This window comes from Tauraco erythrolophus, chromosome 2, assembly GCF_009769465.1.
Source record: "Tauraco erythrolophus isolate bTauEry1 chromosome 2, bTauEry1.pri, whole genome shotgun sequence".
Classification (NCBI taxonomy): Eukaryota; Metazoa; Chordata; class Aves; order Musophagiformes; family Musophagidae; genus Tauraco; species Tauraco erythrolophus.
Genome location: NC_141466.1, coordinates 99,458,299 through 99,482,548, shown reverse-complemented (window position 1 = coordinate 99,482,548; position 24,250 = coordinate 99,458,299). Strand labels below are relative to the sequence as shown.

The 24,250-nt window shown below is 37.7% G+C and overlaps 1 protein-coding gene across 1 annotated transcript in view; it reads left to right on the top strand.

Moving 5' to 3' along the window:
- Window positions 1–24,250, top strand: part of KIF6 (kinesin family member 6) — a 164,891-nt gene that overhangs the window by 124,954 nt on the left and 15,687 nt on the right. Inside the window, exon 16 of the mRNA XM_086626191.1 lies at window positions 10,006–10,056. Within this exon, the coding sequence (XP_086482317.1) occupies window positions 10,006–10,056 (51 nt within the window). The remainder of the gene's footprint in view (window positions 1–10,005; window positions 10,057–24,250) is intronic.

Genomic DNA, 24,250 nt, shown 5'->3' with positions numbered 1-24,250 from the left:
TTGGCAGCCTTTCTCCTTTTTCTGCTTCTCCCTGTAAGAAGGGGATACCATCTTCGGTAATATAAAATCGTTTTTGCAGCAGCACTCGGGAAACTTATTTTGGAAGGTATAAGTCTTTTGGCTGCATGGGGCAATGCATACGTTTATGCCAGTGCTAAATATCGTCCATTGTTTCAGAGTAGCTTACATATGTTTGGTTTTACTTTCAAACAATAGGCAATGCCCCTGGGTGACAGTGCATAGGCTGAATGGGTCCTTAGAATGAGAAAACAGGATTTGTCAAACGCCTTATTCAGAAAATACCAGACTGAATGAATTCATTTGAACAGCTCTATTATGCTCCCCTGATGTGCTATTCTTTAAACAGAGGAACCTTATTAGTGTAACAGTCACTCCAGCCTAAGATGTTAATGTTTTCTTTGGATCTGTGTTGGAATCTACATATGTAGGAAACATTTTCATTTTCTAATTATTACAAATGATGTTCTGTTCTTTAGAAACAGAAGTATTTTCAAGGGAAAAAGTTATGCTTAGGAAGAAACCAAGTAAACACTTTTTCTTAAGGTTTTCACTAGTATAACTAAATGCAAATGGACCAAGCTCATTGGATTTAATCAAGCTATGAACTGCCATGACTATAAACTAAAAAGTCATTTAAAGAAAAGATGCTGGATGATAGTTAATGTTTTATTATAGGGGGGTTTTAAAATCCTACAGTCTTTTGTACAGAATGTTTTCCTTGATCATGTCTGTCTTTAGCACTGGGTGGCCTGAGACTTTATGAGTGAAGAATCAAACCTTTAAATTCTAGAGAAGTAGACCTTAGCATATTCAGAGTAGCACTGTCAGAGAATGATAACCCTTCATGAGCACCCTTCATGAGAAATAGAAAATTGTTTTTCATAGGATCTTGTGGTTCATTTGCACATCTGGACAGCATTCAATGGAGACTTGCAGTATAGACATACATACTTACATGTATAAAAATACAATAGCTGCTTTTTTCTAATAAAACAAATTCCTAAATCATGTAGGACTAGTGATGTCACCATAGCTGGTTGTGAATGTTGCAGAAGGAGTGCAATCAATAGAGAATATCTGTATTATGAAGATGTTCTCATGCACTTTAGTTTAGGCTCAAGGAAGGTGTCTGTTCAGAGCTGATGACATCATTATGCCAGTTATATAGAATCAGGTTGCATTTTAAATTGCTGAGCAATTCCAGAAGCAGACTTAGGCTTATCCACAACTGTAAATATACTATATCTTTACAGGCAGCTATTTCAGATTTTACTGGCATGCTAATATGTGTCCAACTTTCAGAAGGCCATTTCTCAAAGGCTTGGTATATTACAAGTAAATGAGCATTAAAAAAATAGGTAATACGCCAATACGCACATTCTCAATCTAACCTTAGTCCTGTCACCCTGAAACCTTGATATGCCCTCAAAACATGGTAGCATATCTAAGCAGCTCCAGCACCATATTTTTATTATTATTATTGATTTTGTCTTATCTGTCAGATTCCAAACATCAATCTAAGTATGTCTTATCTGACCAGACATCACAATGAACTCAATTCCAGGGCAATTTCTTGAGTAAAACAGCAAAATTTTAAAAGGTAGTGAAACTGGAGTATATAGTGAAGCCTGGAACTCTCTACTTAGTTTTCTGTTGGGCAGCCCTGGCCAGAAAAAGTATCACAAAATTAAACTAGACATCAAATTCTTGCATAGAAATTACAAAGCCATGAAGGTAGTATTATAACAGAAAATAACCATGTCCATCTTATACTTGGATATGCTTACACTCTGAGCTGAGACTAATGTATTATTACCAGAAAAGCTGATGAGGGTAAAATTCCTGTTCTTTGACTTTGCCTATTTGTGCTTTAAGACCCTTTATTTATTTTTTAAGCTCCTTAGATTTGAATATTTTAAAAGAGAGAGAGAGGAGCTGTATACAAAGCTGTTCCTTTGACTTTATTTTCCTCATTCTTTCTTGTCACAATAATTTCTCAGGAATAATCAAGAGATAAATTGTGTTAAGTCATATGAGCATCCAGAGTACTAAATTCTCACATTATGATTCCTTATCCATGTGCCATTGCTTTTCAACCATGCTTTTTGGACCAGCTTAATATTTAATTCATGAACAAGTAGATGTGGTAAACAACAGAGCAACAGTTTCCAGATGTGCATCATTTCTGTCTCTTTTCCAGCATATGAAAAGAAGATAGATACACAGAATATTTAACTTTGGACAACACCTAAAATGACATGCTGGCATCTAAGGTATAGCTTAAATGACATTTAGGCACCTAAATTCAGGAGAGATATCTAGGAGAAAAAAAAAAAACACAAAACTGTTCACTTTAATTCCTGACATACAACAAAACTGCCTTTGCTACTGCTACAGAAGCACTGCTTTATTGGTGAGCTGCCTATCTCCTACCCACTGTGAATCCAGAAATGATGTGTCCTTTTGCTGAAGTCTCTTGGAGTGTGCTTGCTGCTAAACATCCATGCTTGGCTAAAACTGCCTGAGCAGCATTGAGTTCAACTTAAAAAAAACACAACTGGGTAATGACAGCCAGCTTTGGCACGATAGAATAAAGGTATAAGCATTTCTTTCTAAATTCAGAAAGCATCTAGGTTCTGAGTTCCAGTTTCAAGGAGATATTGAACTGCAGTCCAGAGCCCTTAGTGCTTTCTGTTCGTTGTCCTAGATATCCCCGTATGGTGTATGTATGTGGACTGTTAGGAATTTATGTGCACAAGCCACTTCCTGTACTCTGCTTTCTATGGAAAGGAGTCCTGTGCCTTTGGGTGAATGGAAGCTGTGGTACCTGCTAGTATTTCCCTCGTTTAGATGAATGAGACCTTGGGGAACATCTCAACAATTAAGGCCTTTGCACTCAATGACAGTCTGTACATAAAGGGAGAGGTCTAGAATGCTGTCATCAGAAAAATAAATTCAGTTTCTGTGCATTTTTGCTATATATCCCTATCAAAGTATATTTTTTTCTGTACCAGCCAGAAGATACGAAAGACTGTTAGAAAAAAAAATATGGAATAAAGAGTGCTGTTGAAATGCAGGCAAAACAATGAACAGCTACAGGATTGCCCATCCATCAGAAAGCATAAGTAATCATCTTGAGAGAAAAAAAAAGTATGATGTAATCTAGCCAGAACTAACAAGAACATGTAGGAAAGGAGGAGGAGACTTAATACGGAGGTTAGAAATAAATGCGTAGAAATGGGGACAGAGTTTAGGGCACTGTGTATTGAGTAGCTCAAGGAATAATCAGTAAAGTCAAATATAGTGTCGTCCTATAGCAATAAGTGACAGAGACTGCTGTCTCATAAGCTTTCTGTCTGTAAATTTGACCATGCTTGAAGATATTAAATGTGTTGATAAAAACTATGATTGTCTGATAAAACTGAGTATAGCAAGGAAAGGAACACACCCCAGTCACATGTTTCAAATAGTAATCTCAAAACGTGCCGTATCCTACGTCATAGTAAAATGTATGCATTTGAATCTATGATATTTAGACTTCAAAGAATGAGAGTATGTTGGGAAAACTGTGTATTTCTAACTGTTCATTTGCTGAGTTTAGGCTGAGGCTTGCACCTATGGATTTAGTATGGAAGTCAGGATCGTTCTTCCAATTCTGAAACTGTTGTCTTTCCTGGAGTCTCTGACTGCTGAGTTCTACTAAATACAGTCAGCTACCTTGCTCCCAATGGTCTGCTCCATCTCTTTGCTGGCAGTTACTGTCTCCAGTCCTTCCTTCCCAGCATTGCTGGGAAAAAGTGTTTACTGGTACTTCATACATTCTTGTTGACTCAATGATAGTATCACAGCCTAAATTGCCAGTATGCTTGCGGTGAGATGCCAAACTGTGCTGGAGTGGCCAGAATGCAGGTAGGCATTTGCTGCTACCCACTCTACTGTGGGGGCAGTAACCTTTGACAACAAACCTTGGGAAGGAGAGAAGGGAGAGGGAAAAGGAGAAGGGAGAGCCAGTAAAATCTGAAGCCACTGCAGATGTTTCTTCCGTGAACAAAAGGCAGAAATCTACTGCAGCAGGTTATACTTTACAGTATGTTACCTCAAGTTTTGTCATTAATATATTTTAATGCCGATGAGGGCTGTATTTCATACCTTGAAAAACATGTATGCTATAGTCAGGAGGATCTGAGTGCTGCAATAGTGTTTTTTATTTCCTGATGCCTCCGAGGGCTTTCTGAGAGTTGGGACTTGTTCGATTACATGGGGATTTGGCCAACTATGTATCCCAAAATAGGATTTGCATCAGAAATAGTGTTGAGCCAGGTTACTAGTGCAGAATACTTTGCCCCTGCATGTTGTCCTAACAGAGCCAATTGACATGATTTTGCCATCAGAGGAGGACAAATGTTGCAAAGAAAGGTCAGAATTTGCCCCAAATATTTCTCTGGGTCAGAGAAGGACTGAACAGTTTGTCTGCTCTTAATGCTATAGTATTTTGAGTGAGAACAGAAGCTTTTTTTTTATTCCATGACCTTTCTTATAAGATGCTTTTAATCATAGGTTATGTTCACATAGAATTGCAGCCTAGATTTTCAAAAGTATCTAACACATCTGGTAAGATTTTCAAAAGTTATCTGTTTGAATATTCTCCATTTGAGAAATTACTCCATTCAAACATCTCTGTTTGAGTTCAATGTCTCCTAATTTCAGAAACCCTTTGTAAACTGTTACAACTCTGACCTCAAACTCAGTTAAAAATATATGTGTACAAGGCTCATGGAAGCTATGTGATTACCCTCCTTTCTGTCTCGAAAAGCCTATCTCAGTAATTATTTGCTGAGTATGCAGCTTTAATTTGTGCTCATTCAGCAGGACTCCTTATCTGACTTAAGTGGATGCATGCAACTTTATGAATCAAATTTAATAGACCAAATGTCTTGAGTAGGTCTTCATAGTTCGTAATGATAGCTGGGTCCAACTGCATATGTAGAGGCATTGCATTACAAACAACAACTCTGCATATTTCCTGCCATGGTTTAACCCCAGCTGGCAACTAAGCCCCTCACAGCCACTCATTCACTTCCCCCTCCGGTGTGATGAGGGAGAGAATCAGAAGGGTAAAAGTGAGAAAACTTGTGCATTGAGATAAAGACAGTTTAATAGGTAAAGAAAAAGCTGCATGCACAAGCAAAGCAAAATAAAGAATTCCTTCACTACTTCCCTTTGGCAGGCCATTGTTCAGCCATCCCCGGGAAAGCAGGGCTCCATCACACCTAACGGTGACTTAGAAAGACAAATAATTTCACTCTGAATATCCCTCCTTCCTTCTTCCCCCCAGGTTTTTTTCCTAAGTATGATGTTATGTGGTATGGAATATCCCTTTGGTCAGTTGAGGTCCCAGCTATGTGCCCCTCCCAACTTCTTGTACACCCCCATCCTACTCACTGGTGGGACTATGTGAGAAATAGAAAAAAAAGATAGATCTAACACGTAGACTATATAGCATTATTAAGGACCCAAGATGCCCTGGAGAGTGATTTCCAGGAACTGGAGGTTCCCTGGGTGCATAAGATGTTTAGCTAGATAGTCTATGTAACACCAAAAATTATTTAAAGATGGAGAAAGAAAAAGATAAAATATACAGTGTCCTAGTTGAGGTGTGAAGCATTTCAGGATCTCCTGGATGGAATGACTTTGTAAGATTGACACAGGCTTGGAAAATGTAAAATAATAGCAAAGCATTAAAAAATAATAAGAAATGAGAGGTTATTGATGAAGGCTCCAGCCTGTCAATTCTGAAGTCAGAAAAGACCCTGCATCAACTAAAGTTCTATCTACATCAATAGCAACGAATATTCTCAAAGGGAGAGAGTTAAGGTTGTGTACTCTTAGCTTGTTCAGTATTTTTATCCTTTAAGTTAGCAGTCTTTGAAATCTTATAATAGTATTATATAGAAGGTCTGATAAAACATAAGAGAAGCTTTAAAACCTGTAATGTGGGCTCAAACAAAACCAAAACACTTACTTTTAAAAATCAGTATTTTTTCAATTGGAACACCCTCATTTTTGTATTGCCTGGAGCATATGCAGTATTGTCAAAGTGTTCATTGTCTGTAATAAATTGGAAAATATTTTCAACTTCTTGACACAGTCTAGAAGAACACAAAGACAAGAATTTAAAAGACAGCTATACTATTCAAGTCATGGATTCTGTCATAGCACATAGGATACTTTCCTCTGCTTTGCATCAGTCTTAACTAGACTTCTCTATTCCATTTTGTCTTCTCCATTTTCCTCCTTGCTTTTGTCTCCTGTCACAAAGCTGAAGTTCTGTGTTACCAGTTCATCTCTTTTCCATACCTCAGGATGGTACATGTGTCCAGAAACATAGGCCAAAACCAACAGATTTATCAGAGCCTTAATGACAGCTGGCTGCATGCTGAGTGAATTCTTAAATTCCCCAAAACTACTTTTTTGCCAAAACATGTGGAGTTGCAGCATTCAACATTTTATTGGGACTGTTATCTTCAAATGAAGAATGACTCCACTGGAAAAAAATACTTGGTATCAGCTGCAGACCTATATTTAGCTTCTTCTTTGGTGAAACTTCAGAAAACATAATTAGCCATATGTTGAGAGATGTTTGCCAAGTATTAAATTCAATTTTTTCAAACCACATTTAAGTACTACCTTGTCTACAACTTTACACTGTTGGAATCAGAAGACATGGGGATTTTTTATGAGAATGTGATTCTTCATATTTCTTTAAGTAAATATTTGTGTTTATGAAGGTTGCAGAACTGGCAGTACTAAAGACTGAAATCTTCCATTTGTTTATATGGGAAGATCTGTGCAGGCAACAGTACTGCAATCATCCCCTACCTCTGTTGCTTACGAACTTTAAGCCTTGCATTGGGGTAATAGTGTTCTCAGAGGCAGAAAAGCAGAGCAGGTCAGAAACTTTCGTTCTCCACCACAAGTATTTGTAGTGAAAACAGAACAAGATTACTTTAATCAAAAACACGTACAGAAAAATGTTAAGGTTTTGTCAAAAATAAGACATGAAAACCAGTATTTCTTCCAAAGGAAATCTAAATAAACTGTCAAATTTCAAATTGGATTAAAACAAATTGAAAGATTAAATCCTATCTGGCTAAGTCTTGGTATGGAATTATAGGCAGGTGCCTCATGATACCATCATGTCCTCTGAACCAGAACTCCTGTTTAGGCTACTCTTCTGTAATACAATTACAATTTCTCCTCAGGAAGTTTTCCACAAAATGAAGTTCAGTTTTGCTGCCCTGAAAAGGAAGTTTGGGCTATGTGAACTGTATAAATGTCACCTTTTTATCTCTATTCATAGAGGAAAAATAAAAGTGTTTTTCTATGAGATTGGTTAAGACTGGGCTTGGATTTTTTTAGCAGGAGAAGTTTTCTGTTCCCCTCTGATTACAGGTGGTCTAGTTCTAACTTCTCATTCTTTCCTAAAGCTGCCAAATAGAAGGACGACGAGATTTCTTACAATACCATGGTCCATGTCATGGATGGAGCAGAAGTGTACGAAGGCTAGAATGAAGGGTGGGAGGAGCATTTGGGACAGTTCCACCCTGCTGGCTGGCCTAACAAATCTTGCAATAAAAGCAGGACTTCTGCAGCCTCTGTGTTCTCTGTCCCAGCAAGAGTAAAATCTAGGTAATTGGAATGCAAGCCTCTTGGCTATAATCGTTTAAAAACCAGTCCCCAAATTCTTCTGTTTCCACATAGCTGTATTGACTGCAAGCTGTAATTCTGTCTGTTCGATCTTACTTTCATTGACTTGTTTGGCTTGCTGTTTTTCTGTTGACCTCATTGCCACTTGACAGAAATTTATGCAAAACATTTTGATTGCTGCTGATCTGTTTCTAGCAAGGTTAAAGGAAGAGAAATAACACTACTGAAGATGTGAATTGACAGGATAGAGAACTCATATGTCACCTTTATTTTCAGTTGATTCTTGATGAACAGCATATTCTCACTTCTAGAACCATTTTTTCAAATGGCAGTGGCATTGCCTTTTGCAGCTCACAGTGCTAAAGAAAGGGAGTTATGAGCCCTTACATGAAGATACGTGTGTAGATGTCTTTGAGGCTCCTAAATTAAGGATAATCCATTGAGATGAATCTCAAGATTACTACAAATTGTTTCATAACTGTCTCATGGCTCAATATTGAGGGAGTAACTCCGTGTGATGCAGTGTGATAGAATACAAGGATATGAATATCCAGAATAAAGAAAAAACAATTTGAGGAAAAAACTGGTACATTTAATGACGTTTCACTGAGTATTGTTATCAACTGAATTGCTATAAAGCTTTCAAAGCACAAACAGCATGAGAGTTGATCATTTAACTGGGCTTTTATTGGTAAAATTATTCATCAAGGGATTCTTTTCTATAGTTACAGAAATCAGGAGCTTACTTAACTGAACGGGTTTTTGTTTGAGTGTTAGTACAGCTGAGATGGAGGATTTATTTGGTATAGCTGGAGTAGGTGAGGTTAGTTCTTTCAGTTAACCTGTTTCTCAGTAGATGAGTTTTCTTAATTTTAAAAATAACTTTAAGTACAGAATAATTCATTGGTTTAAATATAAATAATTGAAAAGAATAAAACTTCCTGTGCAGAACAACAAGAATCTGCAATATTTGTTTTATGGTCAAGGAGAAGCAGAGTGTTTTGTTTTGTTTGTTTTTCTAAAAATGTTCAAAACAACATAACTTGGCTGTTATGCTGCAATGTATTGTTTATAATACCTATTCTACTATGCTACTAAATACTTAAGAATTATTCTTATAATTCCCAAAGAAGTTTAATTTTTCATGGTTCTTTGTTGCTCACAAAACAGTCTAATTCTCATGACCTGTGAATTTAAATGGTTTTTCACATGCTTCAGTTGAGCATTTGGCAGCTTTTAATGACTTAATTGGCTCTGATTACCTTAGTCTTTAAATCTTCACTTGTAAGCAAAAGGTTATTTTTAATTCAGAATGCATGCTAATATGACATACATAATCACAAGCCTGGGGAAAAAAAATGGCTCCAACATGGATTTTTCTTTTCTTTCCCTGTTATCCAGATGCCTAGCTTAGTAAAGATTATGAACAAGTCTCTGCTTAGAAATATTTTAATTTGGAAACTTGAAAGACGTAATCCCATCCTCCCTCAGAACACATATACTGCTGAAATTACTCGTTTAGGGTTATGTTTTTCCTTTATTGGTTCCATTAATATTTATGAATAATGGCTTCCCATGTGGTAATCTAATTATCGCTTGAATAATTGGTGAACTGGAACAGTGTCATAGATCAAGGAGGAAATTAATAAAAGAAGGGTAAAGTGAATTATATGGAGCATGGGAGCCTAAGTAGGAATAATGAGATAATGAAATTCAAGAAAAATTTCCATCGAAGACCAATGACAACTACACATTGAGTTCTGTTGAGTAGTAGAACTTGCAGAAGCTCTAACACATGGCGATATTTAAAACGGAGCTGGACAAACAGGAAAAAATGAACTGTAGGGAACCAGTTCTTCACTGGCAAAGAGATGGATTGAATGACCTAATATCTCATTTCCACTGCTAGCACCTAGTAGTCTATTTGAACAAATGCTTGGAATTCGGTATTTCTTCTAGCCTCACTTGGAATTCTTTTGTATCTAGCAGCAGGAGATCATTATCTTGTTAAAGTGCTTGACAGTAAATAGCTTCATTTTCAGTCTTTCTTACTGCAAAAGTTAAATCTGAGGATATGCAGAGCCAAATTGTGCCTACTTATTTACTTGCAAGAGCAAGAAGGAGAAAACTCAGAAAACTACTTGTCCTGTGGATCACAAAAAATCCGCTTAAATTGGCCAGCAGCACAGGGGTTTTTAAATGATAGGACATAAGCAATGGCTTCATTGATTTTTGACACTCTGAATTCTAACTATTCACATGTTGTGTCTTTTACAGACCATCTGAAAGGAGAAATAACCCAGAGGCACATTCAGAGGGCAGCTCTAGGTAAGAGTAAAACAATTCAGATGCAATAGGCTACAACAGGGGCAACAAGCCCTCTCCCAAGGCTGAATCTACTTGTGGGGCAGGTTGTATTTTCTATGACAATTTTGCCACAATATTTCTGCAATAGTCTGTACCATAAAGAACAGGGTCTTTGTGAACTTTACTGGAGACTTGGCTCAAAAGGCATCTGATTTTATGCATGATGACAAAAATGATGCAAAATTCTTATAGGTCTGGGGATTTGGTATTGGCTTACTTTCTTCTCAGGGTGACCAAAACAAGAACAGAGACATCTAAGCTCTCCTCCTTTTTAGGTTGCGGGCTTTTTTGCATTCTGATAACTCTTATTTGAATTCCCATTAACAGGCATTGATTTGTCCTGAGCTTCTAGCCATGTTGCCACAATCTGTCTTAACATCCTTTCTAATTTTTCTCATTCCAAGAGGGACTGCAGGCATACACAGGTCATTTCTTTCACATCTAGTTATAGAAGTTGAGAAGTTATTTCTTGCAGTTTCTGTTGACACAGCTGTGAAGCTAAAAGTGTCTATGTAAGTTGTTCACATAAGTGTAAAGTCATCCAAATTTGGTTTAAGATGCTTTAAGCGGACTCCACTGGCTTTGTTCTTAAACAACATAGAAGGGTTCATATAAGAATTCCACTTTTGGGACAGTAAACTTCAGCTAAAATATGACAGAAAACTGGTGGGTCAATAACAGTTTAAGGCCCTCTCACTTAGATCCACAAAAGAATCCCAAAATGTGCCTTCATGGGCCTTATTCCCATAAAAGATGGAGCTAACTCAGACCAGATTGCAGTTGATGGTTTTATTTCTATGTATACATAACATAGCAAACAGTATTTGTCTCTTAATAAGAGAAAGAAAATTTTGGGGCTTTCTTTTCTCCCAAAAGTCAGGAAAATAAGTTACTGCAGAGCAGCAAAATAGTTTCTCCTTTCTTCTAATTTGGCCATGCATCCCAAGCTCTATTCATGATGTTATTATTTTATACCTTTATCCTTTTTTATTTTTATCTAAAAATCAACACTGAAAATTGATGCTGTCCCTGTCAATAAAGCCCAGGAGTCAAACTCAGTTTATTTTTATCACTATGAGAAGGGGAAGTGAAGGAGGTCCTGATCTCTTCTTCCTGGTATCCAGTGACAGGACACATGGGAATGGTCCAAGGCTGGATCAAGGGAGGTTCAGACTTGATATTAGGAAACATTTCTTTATCAAGAAGGTGGTCAAACACTGGAACAGGCTTCCTAGAGAGGTGGGTGGTCAATGCCATTTAAGAAGCATTTGGACAATGCCCTTAATGACGTGCTTTAACTTGGTCAACCCTGAAGTGATCGGGCAGTTGGACTAGATGATGGTTGTAGGTCTCGTCCACGTGAACTGATCTGATCTATTCTATTTTATTCTAGTATCTGAAGTTCATTCTAAATGTGATATCTTCAGTATAACATGGAATTCTTTCTATGCCACTTGAAGAAGTTACATCAAGATGAATCATAGCAGTGCTGTTTATGAGAATTCCATATTCAGTGTTTCAAAAAATGAAGTGATGTACTCTGACTGTATGATCTGGTCTTGTATACTAATTTCTTACTATATAGAAAATTGTATTGCAAATGCTGTTTTCAATAACTATCTAAGCTGCTTTTCATAAAATAGGTAAGCATAATTGTTTCATGTCCTTAGGAAATGACATAGTAGTGACTTTACCAGCTATACATTCACATTGTAAATATTCTATTAGTATTCCACAACATAGCAGGCAACCCATGTGGTTTTGGCTTTTGTTTTGAGCATTGCTATCTGCTTATCATCACTAAGTCTGGACCGCACAAAGTATTTTCCAGACTTTTTTTCCCTTTCTTTATTCTTTTAAATACTCTGGATATTTTGACTTAATATTTATTCTATGAGTTGGGGACTATTATTTGCCTGCCTGCCTTTTTGGATGAATGCACTTCCAAGGAGTAACAGGTGTCACGTCTCCCAGGATCTTCTTGATGGCTAGAATGTCAAGATATTTTTTAATGAAAACTGCATGGTAAAATGTCTAATTAAGAGTCTGTTGAAATCCCAACATGAAATAAAACACACCATTGTTTCCATTAGAAACCAAGTTAACATCTTCCAGCTGCCTTTCTTTTTTTTTTCTAAACTTAAAGGATTTATGGTTAAAACTCTTTAAGAAGCTATTCTACTTGGATTTTGAACAGCGTAGATCTATTTCCCTCATAGCTATACTTAAGATGTGGATTTCTTATTGAAGGAAAACTCCACCACTTAGCCCATTGCTCTTATCTCTTTTAAAACACCATATGCTGGGAGTTAACAAAGGACACAAATAGAAAGTTTCATTGAAGGCAAGGAAGTGCTCCATGTTTTTCAGCACGCAACCAGAATAAATGAATAATTTGTGTAAAATTGCAAAGATTCACTTCCAGTGTGACTTTCATCTAATTACAGTTACTTTATCAGTCTAGTTGAAATGCAGTTTTGTAGCTTTCCATTTCAAATATTTTCTTATTCATCTTATTCTCCATGAACCTCCCTTCTCTTTTTATATAAGTTTTGAAATCAGGGCTAGTAGCAACCTATCAGTTCTTTTGGGATTTTCCTGCAATCATCAAAAATGGCAAAACCTTTCTGTGTCTAGGGAGGTTTGTTGGGACCAAATTAATTTCTCTCTCTGTGTCCAACTCCATTGTCTCTGTAGAGCTATTTGAAAAGAAAAAAAAAAAAGTACCATCTAACGTAAGTAAAGAGGGCAGATTTAGATTAGATATAAGGAAGAAATTTTTCACTCAGAGGTGGTGAGGTACTGGAACAGGTTGCCCAGAGAAGTTGTAGATGCCCCATCCCTGGAAGTGTTCAAGGCCAGGTTGGATGAGGCTTTGGGCAACCTGGTGTAGTGGAGGGTTTCCCTGCCCATGGCAGGGGGGTTGGAAATAGATGATCTTTGAGGTCGCTTACAACCCTAAACATTCTATGATTCTGATCTTTGTAATGAATCTGCATCCTTTGTAAGGACTTCAGCATGAAAGCCCAGTTTTATCAACATTTTATTTAAAAAACCCACCTTGTTTTCCCAGGTTTTGTAGCTTGGGTTTTAGAAATAAAATTTTATATTGCTGCTGTTATTCGGAACAGCATATTATGAACATTATGTTCATATATATTATGTTCATAATATGAACATCTGAGATGTTCCCAAGTTCTTTTTTGAGCAAATTTCCTTTGAAAAAGCCCATTCCTCATAAAAATTAAAATGTCTAGGTGAGTCAGAAGTAACAGATATATTTGAATGCCCTAAAATGCATACCAGCATTTCACTTAGTGACAAATGCCTGAGAGCAAGGATTTTGGCATCTGTTATTTTTATATTTGGATTTGTAGCACACATTTGTTTTAAGCAAAGATAGGGAGCTTTCTCCTTGTCTTTATTTCCTCTGTAGCTTGGTCTACAGTATCTTTTCCTATGTTTTCAAAGTTACATACTTGTTCTAAAGATGTTAGTATCAGTCTATGACCTTGTTCCTGCCCTGCTATGTGTTTCTTTATAGTATGTTTCATGCTGCTTCCTTGCCTTTCCTTGATTAGAAGTGAAAGAACGACGTGATCAGTACCAGAATAAAGAATGGACCGACAATGCTGCATAATGCATCAGGATGCTACTGTAGGAATAATCCAGCCAGTGTTAGGAAAGATTTTCAAAGAAACTGTTCCTCCAATGCAGTAGTTTGTGGTGCTCTGACAAGCTGGCACTACCATATATGCTATAGCTGATGGGATGCAAATATATTATCTGACTCGTTTCTCCATATCTGGAGAGGTAGAATTGGGAACTGCTGCTCCCACTTGTCCACAGTGAGATATCACAGAATGGTTTGGATTGGAAGGGACCTTTAAATATTGTTTAGTCCAACCCCTCTGCCATGGGCAGGGACATATTTTGTTAGGTCAGGTTGCTGAAAGCCCAGTCCAACCTGACCTTGAACCCTTCCAATATAGCCCATGCCACTATAGGCTGGGCCACCGTATTTTTTTTCTGATGAGGATATAAGGTGTGTTTAGGAAGTGTATGATAGTTCTCTCTGCAACTATAGCAGCATCCTACAGACATAAATAATATTAATTAGGCTAATAGTTAACAACTGTCTTGAATTCATCTGCTGTGATCTGGGTGAATGGAAAGCACATACCACTTCCAAACTTCTGGTTTGCATCAGAGTTAATCTCTTATTTAAATAAATCCATACTTAAATAAAATGAGCTTAGTTTCTTTCATTGCTTTGCATCTTGTAACTGAGATGCCTTTTAACTTTGTTCATGTGAAGCAGGAGAGTCTTGATCTGTGTTAATGCCATTAAAGGAAGAGACACAACTGTTTTCAATCACAAAATGACAGAAGCTGAGGAAAGTGGCAGTTTGTGTTTTTCCACACAAATCCAGTGCAGTTCATGGAGAATAATAGATCGCCTGTTTTAAGACCATCATTCCTGGTGCTGAAAAATGATATCTTATGTGTGGGCTAAATAAAGCACTTTAGAGAAATAATCTGTTGGAAGTCCAGAATTTTAAGACTATTTTTTTTAATAAGAGATTAAGCAACATGTCCGTAGTGCTGCTAGGCATCCAAACATGCTTCCTCTAAAACTGTGTAGGTGGGTTCATGTATTTCCAGTCTGTAAAATATGCCACTTCTAGCCAAACAAAAACAAAAACCAAGCGCAATGTAGTCAGTTTGCAATGGCCTCAGAATAAGGGGAAGATTTCTCTTAGAAATTCACAATTTTGACATGCACAATGTTTCTGTGTGTTACGTTCTTCCGTATATTTTTGCTTGAAATCTCAAGCAACAGCAGTGTTTTTGTAAAAGTTCGCTGCTCTTATGCGCTCAGGGCACTGGTTTTATTCCTAGGGTGACCTCTAGTGGTATCTAGGCCACTCTTTTTAGTGAATGGGTTTCATATCTTCAGTCTTTCCATTTCAAAGGAAAAAAAAAAAATCAGAAATGCTTTGCCTTAAGATTTATTTTTGGAATTCTGAGACTGATGGAAAGCTGGTAAGATTGTGCTTGTTAAAAGGAATGATAATTTTTCACTGTTGCTAAGACAAAGATATCAATAGCAAAACTGGCTGAAAACTCAGAAACCAGTGCCTCTTTGCCTTTTTTAAAAGAAGAATTTTTCTCTGACAAAGATAAAGATACTTTTGAATTTGCTTTTTGCGATTATTGTAACATATGTAGTGCTTTTAAAAATATTTAACAAATCAGTTTTTAAGCAAATGTTTGAAATACTGTTGGACAATTAATTTTGAAAACATGTATAAGTAACTATATAGGATATTATAAGTAGATTAGAAGATCTTTATAGCTTCTTGTTACTGCAGTGTATTTAAGTCTTTGTAGTTATTCCAAATGCATCTTTAGCCTGCGGTAACTGTGAAGTCACACACTGTAACAGACTTACTCTTTCGGTTTCACGTGCTATTTTGTGCTTCAAGTCAGCACAGTATATGGCTAAAACTCTGAGCTCTTGAAGAGCTTTTGCATTTTCATGTGTATCAAGTTCTTCTGTAAAGATGATCATAATAAGGAAAAAGAACCATGGATTTGAAGCAACAGCTAGACAAGCAGCAATGGTTCTCTTGCAGCAGTATTTGAGGATTCTTCTTAGCTAATATGTTTTGGATTTTTATGGATGTTTTGGATTTATTATGTAGGAATGAAGTTTAAAACAGTAGGAATATATTCTAATAAGAAAATACTTCTTAAACTTATCCCTTCTGGTCTCAAACCCACACAGACCTTTCTGTCCATAAGTTCCCCTTGTCTTTCTAGGGTGTTGAATAGTCCTATTTATTGCTGTGTTTTTTCTGTTAGTCTTTTTAGCAGATTTTACTAGGTGCAATGTTGAATTATAGAGGCAGCCATGAGTTTTCTCTTTCATTGTGTCTTCAAGAACTGCATCTTTACTGGAAATCTTTGCTCAAATGTTCTCCTGAACTGTCAGAAAATTCTGAGATTACTCGTGTGTTCCTATTAAGTTTCCCATGTGACCCACTCCACTTCAGTTTATCAGATCTCAAAAAAGAGCAAAGACATCTTTGGATCAAGTGATATTTTTATTAGGAGTCATGAACTTGTAGCACAGCTATCCAGTTCTCAGTTTTATTGACATTGACTTTAGTGTTTTACTGTTGTTGAAACAGCTTGCAGTTTCTGTAAGCTTTCTTGCAATAAGTATTTCTTCTGAGATACTGAAAAGTTCAGTGTATATTGCATGATTATTTTGAGACTCCTTCTAGTGACTAGTAAGTAAGCAAGACAGAACCTGGAGATGAAGTTCTCAATTCTCTAATTTGGTCTACTAAAATTAAGATATTAAGAAAAAGGTGCTATGAGGATAGTTACACATTGAAAGAGGTCCTCAAAGAAGTTTGCAGGATCTGTGTCCTTGGAGTTTTTCACATGTCTGGACAACCTGGTGTGATTCATTTTTCACCCAGCTTTGAGCAATAGGTTGAACCACGCAGTCTTCCAAGGTTGCTTCCAACCAGAGAGATTCTGTAATTCTAAGACAGGACTTGAGGTGGAGTGAGCAAAAAATAAATTTGGTTTTATGCACAGTCTGCTGATTCTAGGCCTAATCTTGCTTGCTTTAGCTTCAATATATCTCAGAGTAGCCTCTCTCTATTTGCTCTGAAAAGCTAGTAGGAAAACTAAGAGTAATTTACAGTTTAAGGTGCTGCAAACTTCTTTCTCTGGCCATGTCCAGTGAATGTGTTGAGCAGCCTGACTAGTTCTGTATCAGTCAAGGTTTCCCTGTGAGAGCTCTTTGTAACAAACAAAAGTTCTGTAATCTAATGAACCATAAACAGTAAACGGAGTGCTTTCACGTCGGTATTTGCTTTGATTTTTTCAAGGTAAACACCAGACCTAGAAGAGCAATTTCTGTCTGATCAGGTAAAGCAGAGGACAAGGATTGAATGAGAAATAGCACGGTTAATATGATATCCAGTGTTTCAGAACAAGCTGCAAATCTGATGAAAAACTTCCATTTCATATTTTGCTGAAATGGCTAAAAGAAATTAATTTACTCCTTCTTTTCTCAAAAATGTTTGCATGTTTAAGATAGAAGAAAATAATTATTTGGAACAAGTAGTTACTAATAATATCCCACAAATGTGCAGAGGTTGGATATACTTCTCCAACTAAGAATCTTGTGGATTGGTTGTAATTGTATCTAGATATGTCAGGATTGTCTCTTCTCAGTATACAGTATAGTGTAATTCAGCCAGCAGCTATCAGAACGTCGAGCTCAATCTCCTTTCCTTCATAGGTCATAGGAGAAGAGCTGCCTGAGCTATGAAAAATACTTGTAATACTGCTTGCACTTTCTTGAGCTGGTAGCCCAGAACAAACAGCCTAACTGTTCTGCAGCTGCAGCCCATAGGTACGTGCATGGGAGGATCAGCAAAAGTGTGGCAATCAATGTGGGATATGAGTGTGGACAGCAGGGACAGAGGTTCCCAATACCATAATCTGGTTCCCACAACGGCTTAAGTTGCGTGTGGCCTTAATCTGTCACATGTGCCAGAACACTGAACAACATCAAAATGAATCTTCTTAAAGAGTAACATTCCTGCTGACAGGAAATCCTATGGTTGTGGCTTCAGAAATTTTCTGGAAAACTTGTGCATCATATCAACATTTAGAAAAGCATTCGGGAAGCTCTTTTAGAGGGCTGTCCTGGTTTCAGCTGAGACAGAGTTACTTCTTCTTTTTAGCAGCTGGAAGAGCTCTGTGTTTTGGTTTTAGTCTGGGATTCATTATGAGAAGGGTGTTGATAGTGCACTGATGTTTATAGTTGGCACTGAGACCTCAAGGACTTTTCAGCTTCCCATGTTCTTGCCAGTGTGCAGGAGCACAACAGGCTCAGAGGGAGCGTGAGAGTTCCCTTATGATTTGAACTTAGACGTAGGATTGAGGGCCAAACTGGCCAATAAAGTATTCCATATCATGCAACATCATGCCCAGTATAAAAATGAGGGTTCACCGGAAAGAAAGGCTTTTGCTCTTCTCAGAGTTCTCACTCTTGGACTCTCGGAGTGCTCTCTCTGTCTTGTTCTCTTTTCAGGCCTCTCTCTTGTCTGGGATTGCAGTGTCGGGACTTATCTTTCTCGGGATCATTAGTCCGGGTTGAGCTGGGCCTTGGTCAAGGGGTGGTGAGCAATTACACTGTGCATTGCTTGTTTGTATATATTTATCATTGTACATATCTGTATATTCATATATTAGTAGTGGTAGTAGTATTAAGTTGGTTTTATCTCAACCCACCGGCCTCTTTCCCTTTTCCCCTTTAATTCTCTTCCCCTTTCCCTTGGGGGTGGGAGAGGGTGAGCGAGCAGCTGTGTGACATTTAGTTGCTGGCCAGCCTAAATCACGACAAGGGCTAATGGAGAAGCCATGTGGGAGAGTGGAAACAAAACTTCTGTAGTACTTTGGTCTTTATTGTACACTTAACAGAGGTCTGGTCATAGCACATATTCTCTGCTATTTGAACAGAAAAAAATTCAGATCCATGATAGAGGTGCTTTAGGCCCAACATCTTTTGTCTTTCTTGGGGCAAGGATTAAACTAAACACTGTATAGTGTGACCCCATGCTCATAATGTATTGGTTTCACCAACAATGGTGTATTTTTCCTTTTCCTTTTCCACCTTCTCTACTTCTCTCTTTCAGGCAAAAGGTCTTTTACTAATACTTTGTAGCAGAAAGATCAAAATTGTTCAGGCTGATACTACCATATATATTGGTTTGGTTAGTATTCACCTTTTGAATCAAGGTCTAAACCTCTCTTAGTGTCTTACTTGAAGTGACATGTCAGTTGCATGACCCATCTATACCTATACACAGCTGAAACGGAAGCAGTTAAGTATAAAAATGTATGCTTGTTTTTCCTTAATATTCTTTAAAATTAATTCAGTGTACAGTCCAAAATAAATGCTTGTGTGCATTGTTACAAGTGTTTGTACTGACAACCATAGCCAGAGTTCTGTGCAGAATGCAGATGAAACACTCATTATTTTTAGAAAACATTAGACCTATTGAATTGATCCTACAGTTGCTGTGTATTGCATTCCCAAATGTGACCTACAAGCACAGGTTTTACTGTGCATGCCTATGTATATTGCTTATGCACAGTAAGGCTGGCACTTCTCACAACTGAGAACTGTACATCTGCTTCTCTGAGGATCCCCAGCAAGAAGTATGGATGCACTAAGCTTCAGTATCTCATCTATGCTCTGTGACTTGCAGCACGACTGAATCTTTAGCGCCCTTAGACATTTCTTATTCTCAGAAAAGTTTTGCTAAACTTGTTCTGCCAAGTTCTCAACTTGACCAGACATTGCTTCTAAAAAGCTATGGTGCTGTTCTATTGCAACTGTGGTCTGCACATTGGTAGAAGTGTGTTCCTAATGTCTGAGCTTCATGATAAGCAGCCAACTTCAGAAGTACTTTCCATACTTTTCTTTCAAGAAGAGTATGACAGAACGTAGCAAAGAGAGGTTTTTTTCCTCCATGAAAGCTCTTGGATGTTGTAGAAACGAATGCTAATGAAACCTCAAAACTTATGGATGAAAAACCACACCCTTTCTTGGGAGGCAGAGAAAGATCATTCAAATATCAGATATGGTTTTGTCTAATATTATGAACAAAATAAATGATGCAATATTAATCTCATGTAATCAAATGGTAAAATGCATTTATTCAGTGTAAGCAAGAACCTGAGTTAGTTGGGGTTTCCTGACTAAGACCCAGCTATGTTACTATTCCACTAGATCAACTGGCATGTATGGAACCTATTAAACTCGACACTGCTTTTTTTTTTTTTTTTTTTTTTTTTACCCCAGTATATTGTACTTGTATATTTGGAAACCAAAAGAGAACTTCTAGCCGCAATGTTTTCAGAAACATTCATGGCTTGAGTGCGCTGACGTGAAGGCAACGCCTTTTGTTTCATATGCCATGTATTTTCAGGAGCAAATATATAGATGACTAGTTTCAAAGAAGAAACTTGAGGGAATAGAAGTGTGAGCCTGTATTTAGCCAAAACAGCTCACCGAAACTGGAAAAAATAGCTCCACTTTCCAAGTGTGCATTGGAAGTCAGTTAGTTTGAGCAAATAGTAAACCAGTAAAACAATAAACAATACAATAATACAAAGAAAAGCAGCATATTGATGGACTCTTTTACTAAATTCAGTGATTAAAATAAGAATAAAAATCAAAAAATGCACATGCCCTTAATCCCACACACATGCACATACCTGCAAAGTGCTGAAAACAGGACAGTTGGTTTCAAGGTATGCTCATGACCAACTGGCTGAAATTTCAAAAAAATCTATTACATTAGAATAAGGGATAAATCGCTCTAAACCCCACAATATAAACTCTTCCAGACATTAGAGTATTTTCCTCTTTTCCTGAGTTTCATTGTGCATACCCATCTTTGCTTTTATATAGGGTATACACGTGGTGCCTGGTGACAAACATAGGTTGACATGACCCCGGGGAGGAATAAGAAAGATGAAGGAGAGAATTACTTGTAAGCTGATCCTGAATAACAGTGGATGGGTAGCTCTTTTTAAAAAACCCAAATGGCAGCATATGCTACAGTTTGAAAGCACTAAAGCCTGAGTTTGCCAAAAGCTGCAAAGCTGATAAATAAAGCAGTAAAAATATTAACTCAATACTGAGGTCAATTCTGAATTTGGTTACTTCAAGTGACTATAAATTTAAGCAGATAAACACAAGACTATGCAGTGAAAAAATGAAAATCTTTGACTACAAAAGTACAGCTGGAGGGCAGGGCACAATGTTATTTGAGGCACAAGACAATAAATCCCTAGGAGTTTGACTTCTAGGATACACTCAGGTCGAAAAATATATGAGTGCCTCAGAGAGTATAAAGTTCAGGGTCACAGAGAGTTTCTTGCAAAATTTTCTGACTGTACACAAGAATCTGCCAGAGTATTTCAAGTTGTTGCCAGCTTGCAGTAAGCTATGGTGATAACACTTGGTATCTCATGCTAGAATTAGTGTTTTTCATCCGTGCCTGCCATAGCGCTTTGAAATAGTGATCCAGTAAGCAGGTGCTATCATTTCTTTCTGGTACTGTGTGATTTGGTGATGTGGAATGTGTCGTTAAATTTACTACTTCCTGTGCTCCAAAATTGACCTTTTCATTAGAATAAAATCATTATATCTTATATATTTTATGAAAAAAAACCACCACAAACTTTTATATGAACTGAGTGTCAACTCACACAGAGCTCACCTTTCTCTCTAAGCAGACAGATGGTATCAATTGTATCCTGTGCCTTACTTCAAATGGGTTGTATCTGAAGATGAAACAAAAACAGTTAGCCTGAAGATAAATACAAAAGTTGCTAGCTGTTTCACTACCCAATGTAGCCCTGTCAAAATCTCTTCTTTACATTGTGTCACCCAATACTCTTAAAAAAAGACTTCACGACACAGGATTCTGTGATTCTGTGTGATTCGTAAGTTTTGCCACTCAGCTGTATGTGCTGTTACACTAATGTAAAGGAACTAATACACTTTATGAGTACATTGCTGACTTCTGCTAAAATAACTCTGTTGTATACAGTTGGGTTGGAGGTATGCCAACAGAAACCCCTAGTATACACAGAGGCAGTGTTTTCCTAAACATGCACGTCGTACCTCCCCTGCATCCCTCAAACCTAGGTCTGCATTACCCAGGATCAAATTGCACCAACTGCATTGGTTTCCCGGGAGAAGTCACTGGGGCACTAAACGTGCGTGTGATATTGCACATCAGCTGAATGGCTCATCTCAGTTGATGCACTAAAAGCATAGAGTTAGACTTACAATCAGGTTTCATATGACAAACTGTCAATCAGTGAATTAAAAGTCAGCCCTGAGTGAACAAAGCAGATACCACTTTAGTGTGGTCCTGTGCAAATGTGGAAATTATATCTGGTAGTTAATGTTTCAGCAATAGCACCTCTGTGTTTTTTAATGTATTGCCAATTTTTTAATGTATATGAGCAAAAGTTGGTCTCGTGAACGTTCAGGTTTTGGAATTTACATGTACTTCATATATATGTGGTTAATACATAGATAAAATGATTTAATGTTTTAATAAACATTTTCTGTTTCTGCATGGGCAGGCAGCTATATACAATAAAAAGGAATTCTTCAGAGGAATAAAAACCTGTAGCAAAAAGAAAGTATTTCTTCTTAGGTAGCTATCTTAAATTTGTGAGTAAATATTATGCTTTCTATGTTTTACTGTCTATTCACTCAGTTGTCCCTCTCGCTTTATTTTAAAATAACTGAGTCTGCATACTGAAGAACACTAACATTAGACATGAGATACAATGAGCCATTAGCATCATAGCTTCAGCTGTAGCTGAAATTGCCCAGACTGGTGAGGTGAGAGAGGTGTGAGGCAGCAGCAGGAGCCCAGGGGCAGAAAGAGGCCACTGCAGAGATTCTGGAAAGGTAGAGGGGAGAGGGGAGAAAAGAAGCAGCAGAGAATGAGCAGAAGGCAGAAGCAGCAGCAAACAAAAGGGTTGAAATACACTCCACCAGACCATAGATCTCTTTTACTTGAAACATCAGGAAAGAGCCATGTATTCATCTTTATACATTACAGTAGACAGATTCAGAAAGGAAAGATCTAAAGATGTCTTTAGAGCAGAATGCTATTCAGTTCACAAGCACGTTGTTGCAATGAGCAAGCATGACAAAAAGCTGAGATGGGGAGTGCAACAGCATGGGAAAGGACACCAGAGAACTTACAAAGCAGTGCCCAGGTAAGCATGTCCTGGACTTGACTTACCACTGGACTTCACCTGACACTGTGATCAGATCTGTTCTGCTTTTGTGACAGGCTAGACCTGCTACCTCCTGAGCTCAGACACTGTAACAGATTGTGCAAATATGTCAAATGCACTTCAGTGTGCTCAGGAGAGTCCCCTTCAACCACTGCTGAAGACAGCTCAAGCTCTCTGGCTGGCTAGCTTTGCATGGAAACATATAAAGGATACTGACATGGTCTGTGAGCATGGCTCACCTGGAAGGCAGTAACTCCCTAAATCGTTTCAGTTTGTTCCACAAGAGCACATTTCTCTCAAGCCTGGATGCTGCGTATTCATGAAGGTCAGAACAAGTGTGACGTCTCAGGAGCTCTGCAGTGTGTCTCTCCACAAGTTCCCTGTGTAGCTCTGTGCTTTCTCACATTATGCCTTCTCCTAAGGATGAAATCTCACAAATCAGAAAATCCTAATCCCCTGTAATCATTGACAGGTTTACTACTTTACTTAAAGGTTCTGGCATGATTGTGGTGGCCTTATTATCCGTTGTGTTTGGGTATAACTTACTATATAATGCTGCTGTTGGAGCATCTCCTCTGCCGTGATGTTTGCACCTCCTGGCTTGCGTATTTATTTTAACATTCCAAACAGTTTACTTTTTAATCTTTTGAGGGTGCCTTCACCACCACAAATGTCTTCACTGTATCCTTCTTTTGTAATCTGCACATCCAGCAAAGCCTTTCGATGTATGAAATGAGAATTGTGCATGGCTTTGTCCACTTTGGCTCTCTGTGTTAACATGTTTGACCTAAGTACTCTAAAAGAAATACAGTGCTTTTCAGCTTCATCTGTATTAAACTGCAGGGTGCTACAACAAAAGATTAATGGTTTCAGCTGGCGTGCTGACAGGCGGAGAGGGGTCATTACTGCCCTCTTGTTCCAGACAGAATTCCTCTCCTTGAAGAGAGGGTGCACTCCTCAGACCTCATGACAAGTTGACGTAGAATTTATTTTCTTGGCAGAACTAATGGTCAGGATGGAAACTTGCATGTATTGTACAGCAAATCTTTTGTTTCTTTCACTGTTTTTCAGTTAAAAGGTTAGACATGTTTTCTTGGGAGTCTTAAACTATTCTTATTCATCCTAGAAATAGAAACTATTGTAATACGAGTAGGTAACTTTACGTTTCCTTTCACTGCTGAACATATAACCTGTGATGGAAAGACTGTTTTGCCATCTCTTAGAATAAGCATATTGCTACGCTGCTTGCTTAGGCTACTCGTAAAATATTTCTTCAGTTCTC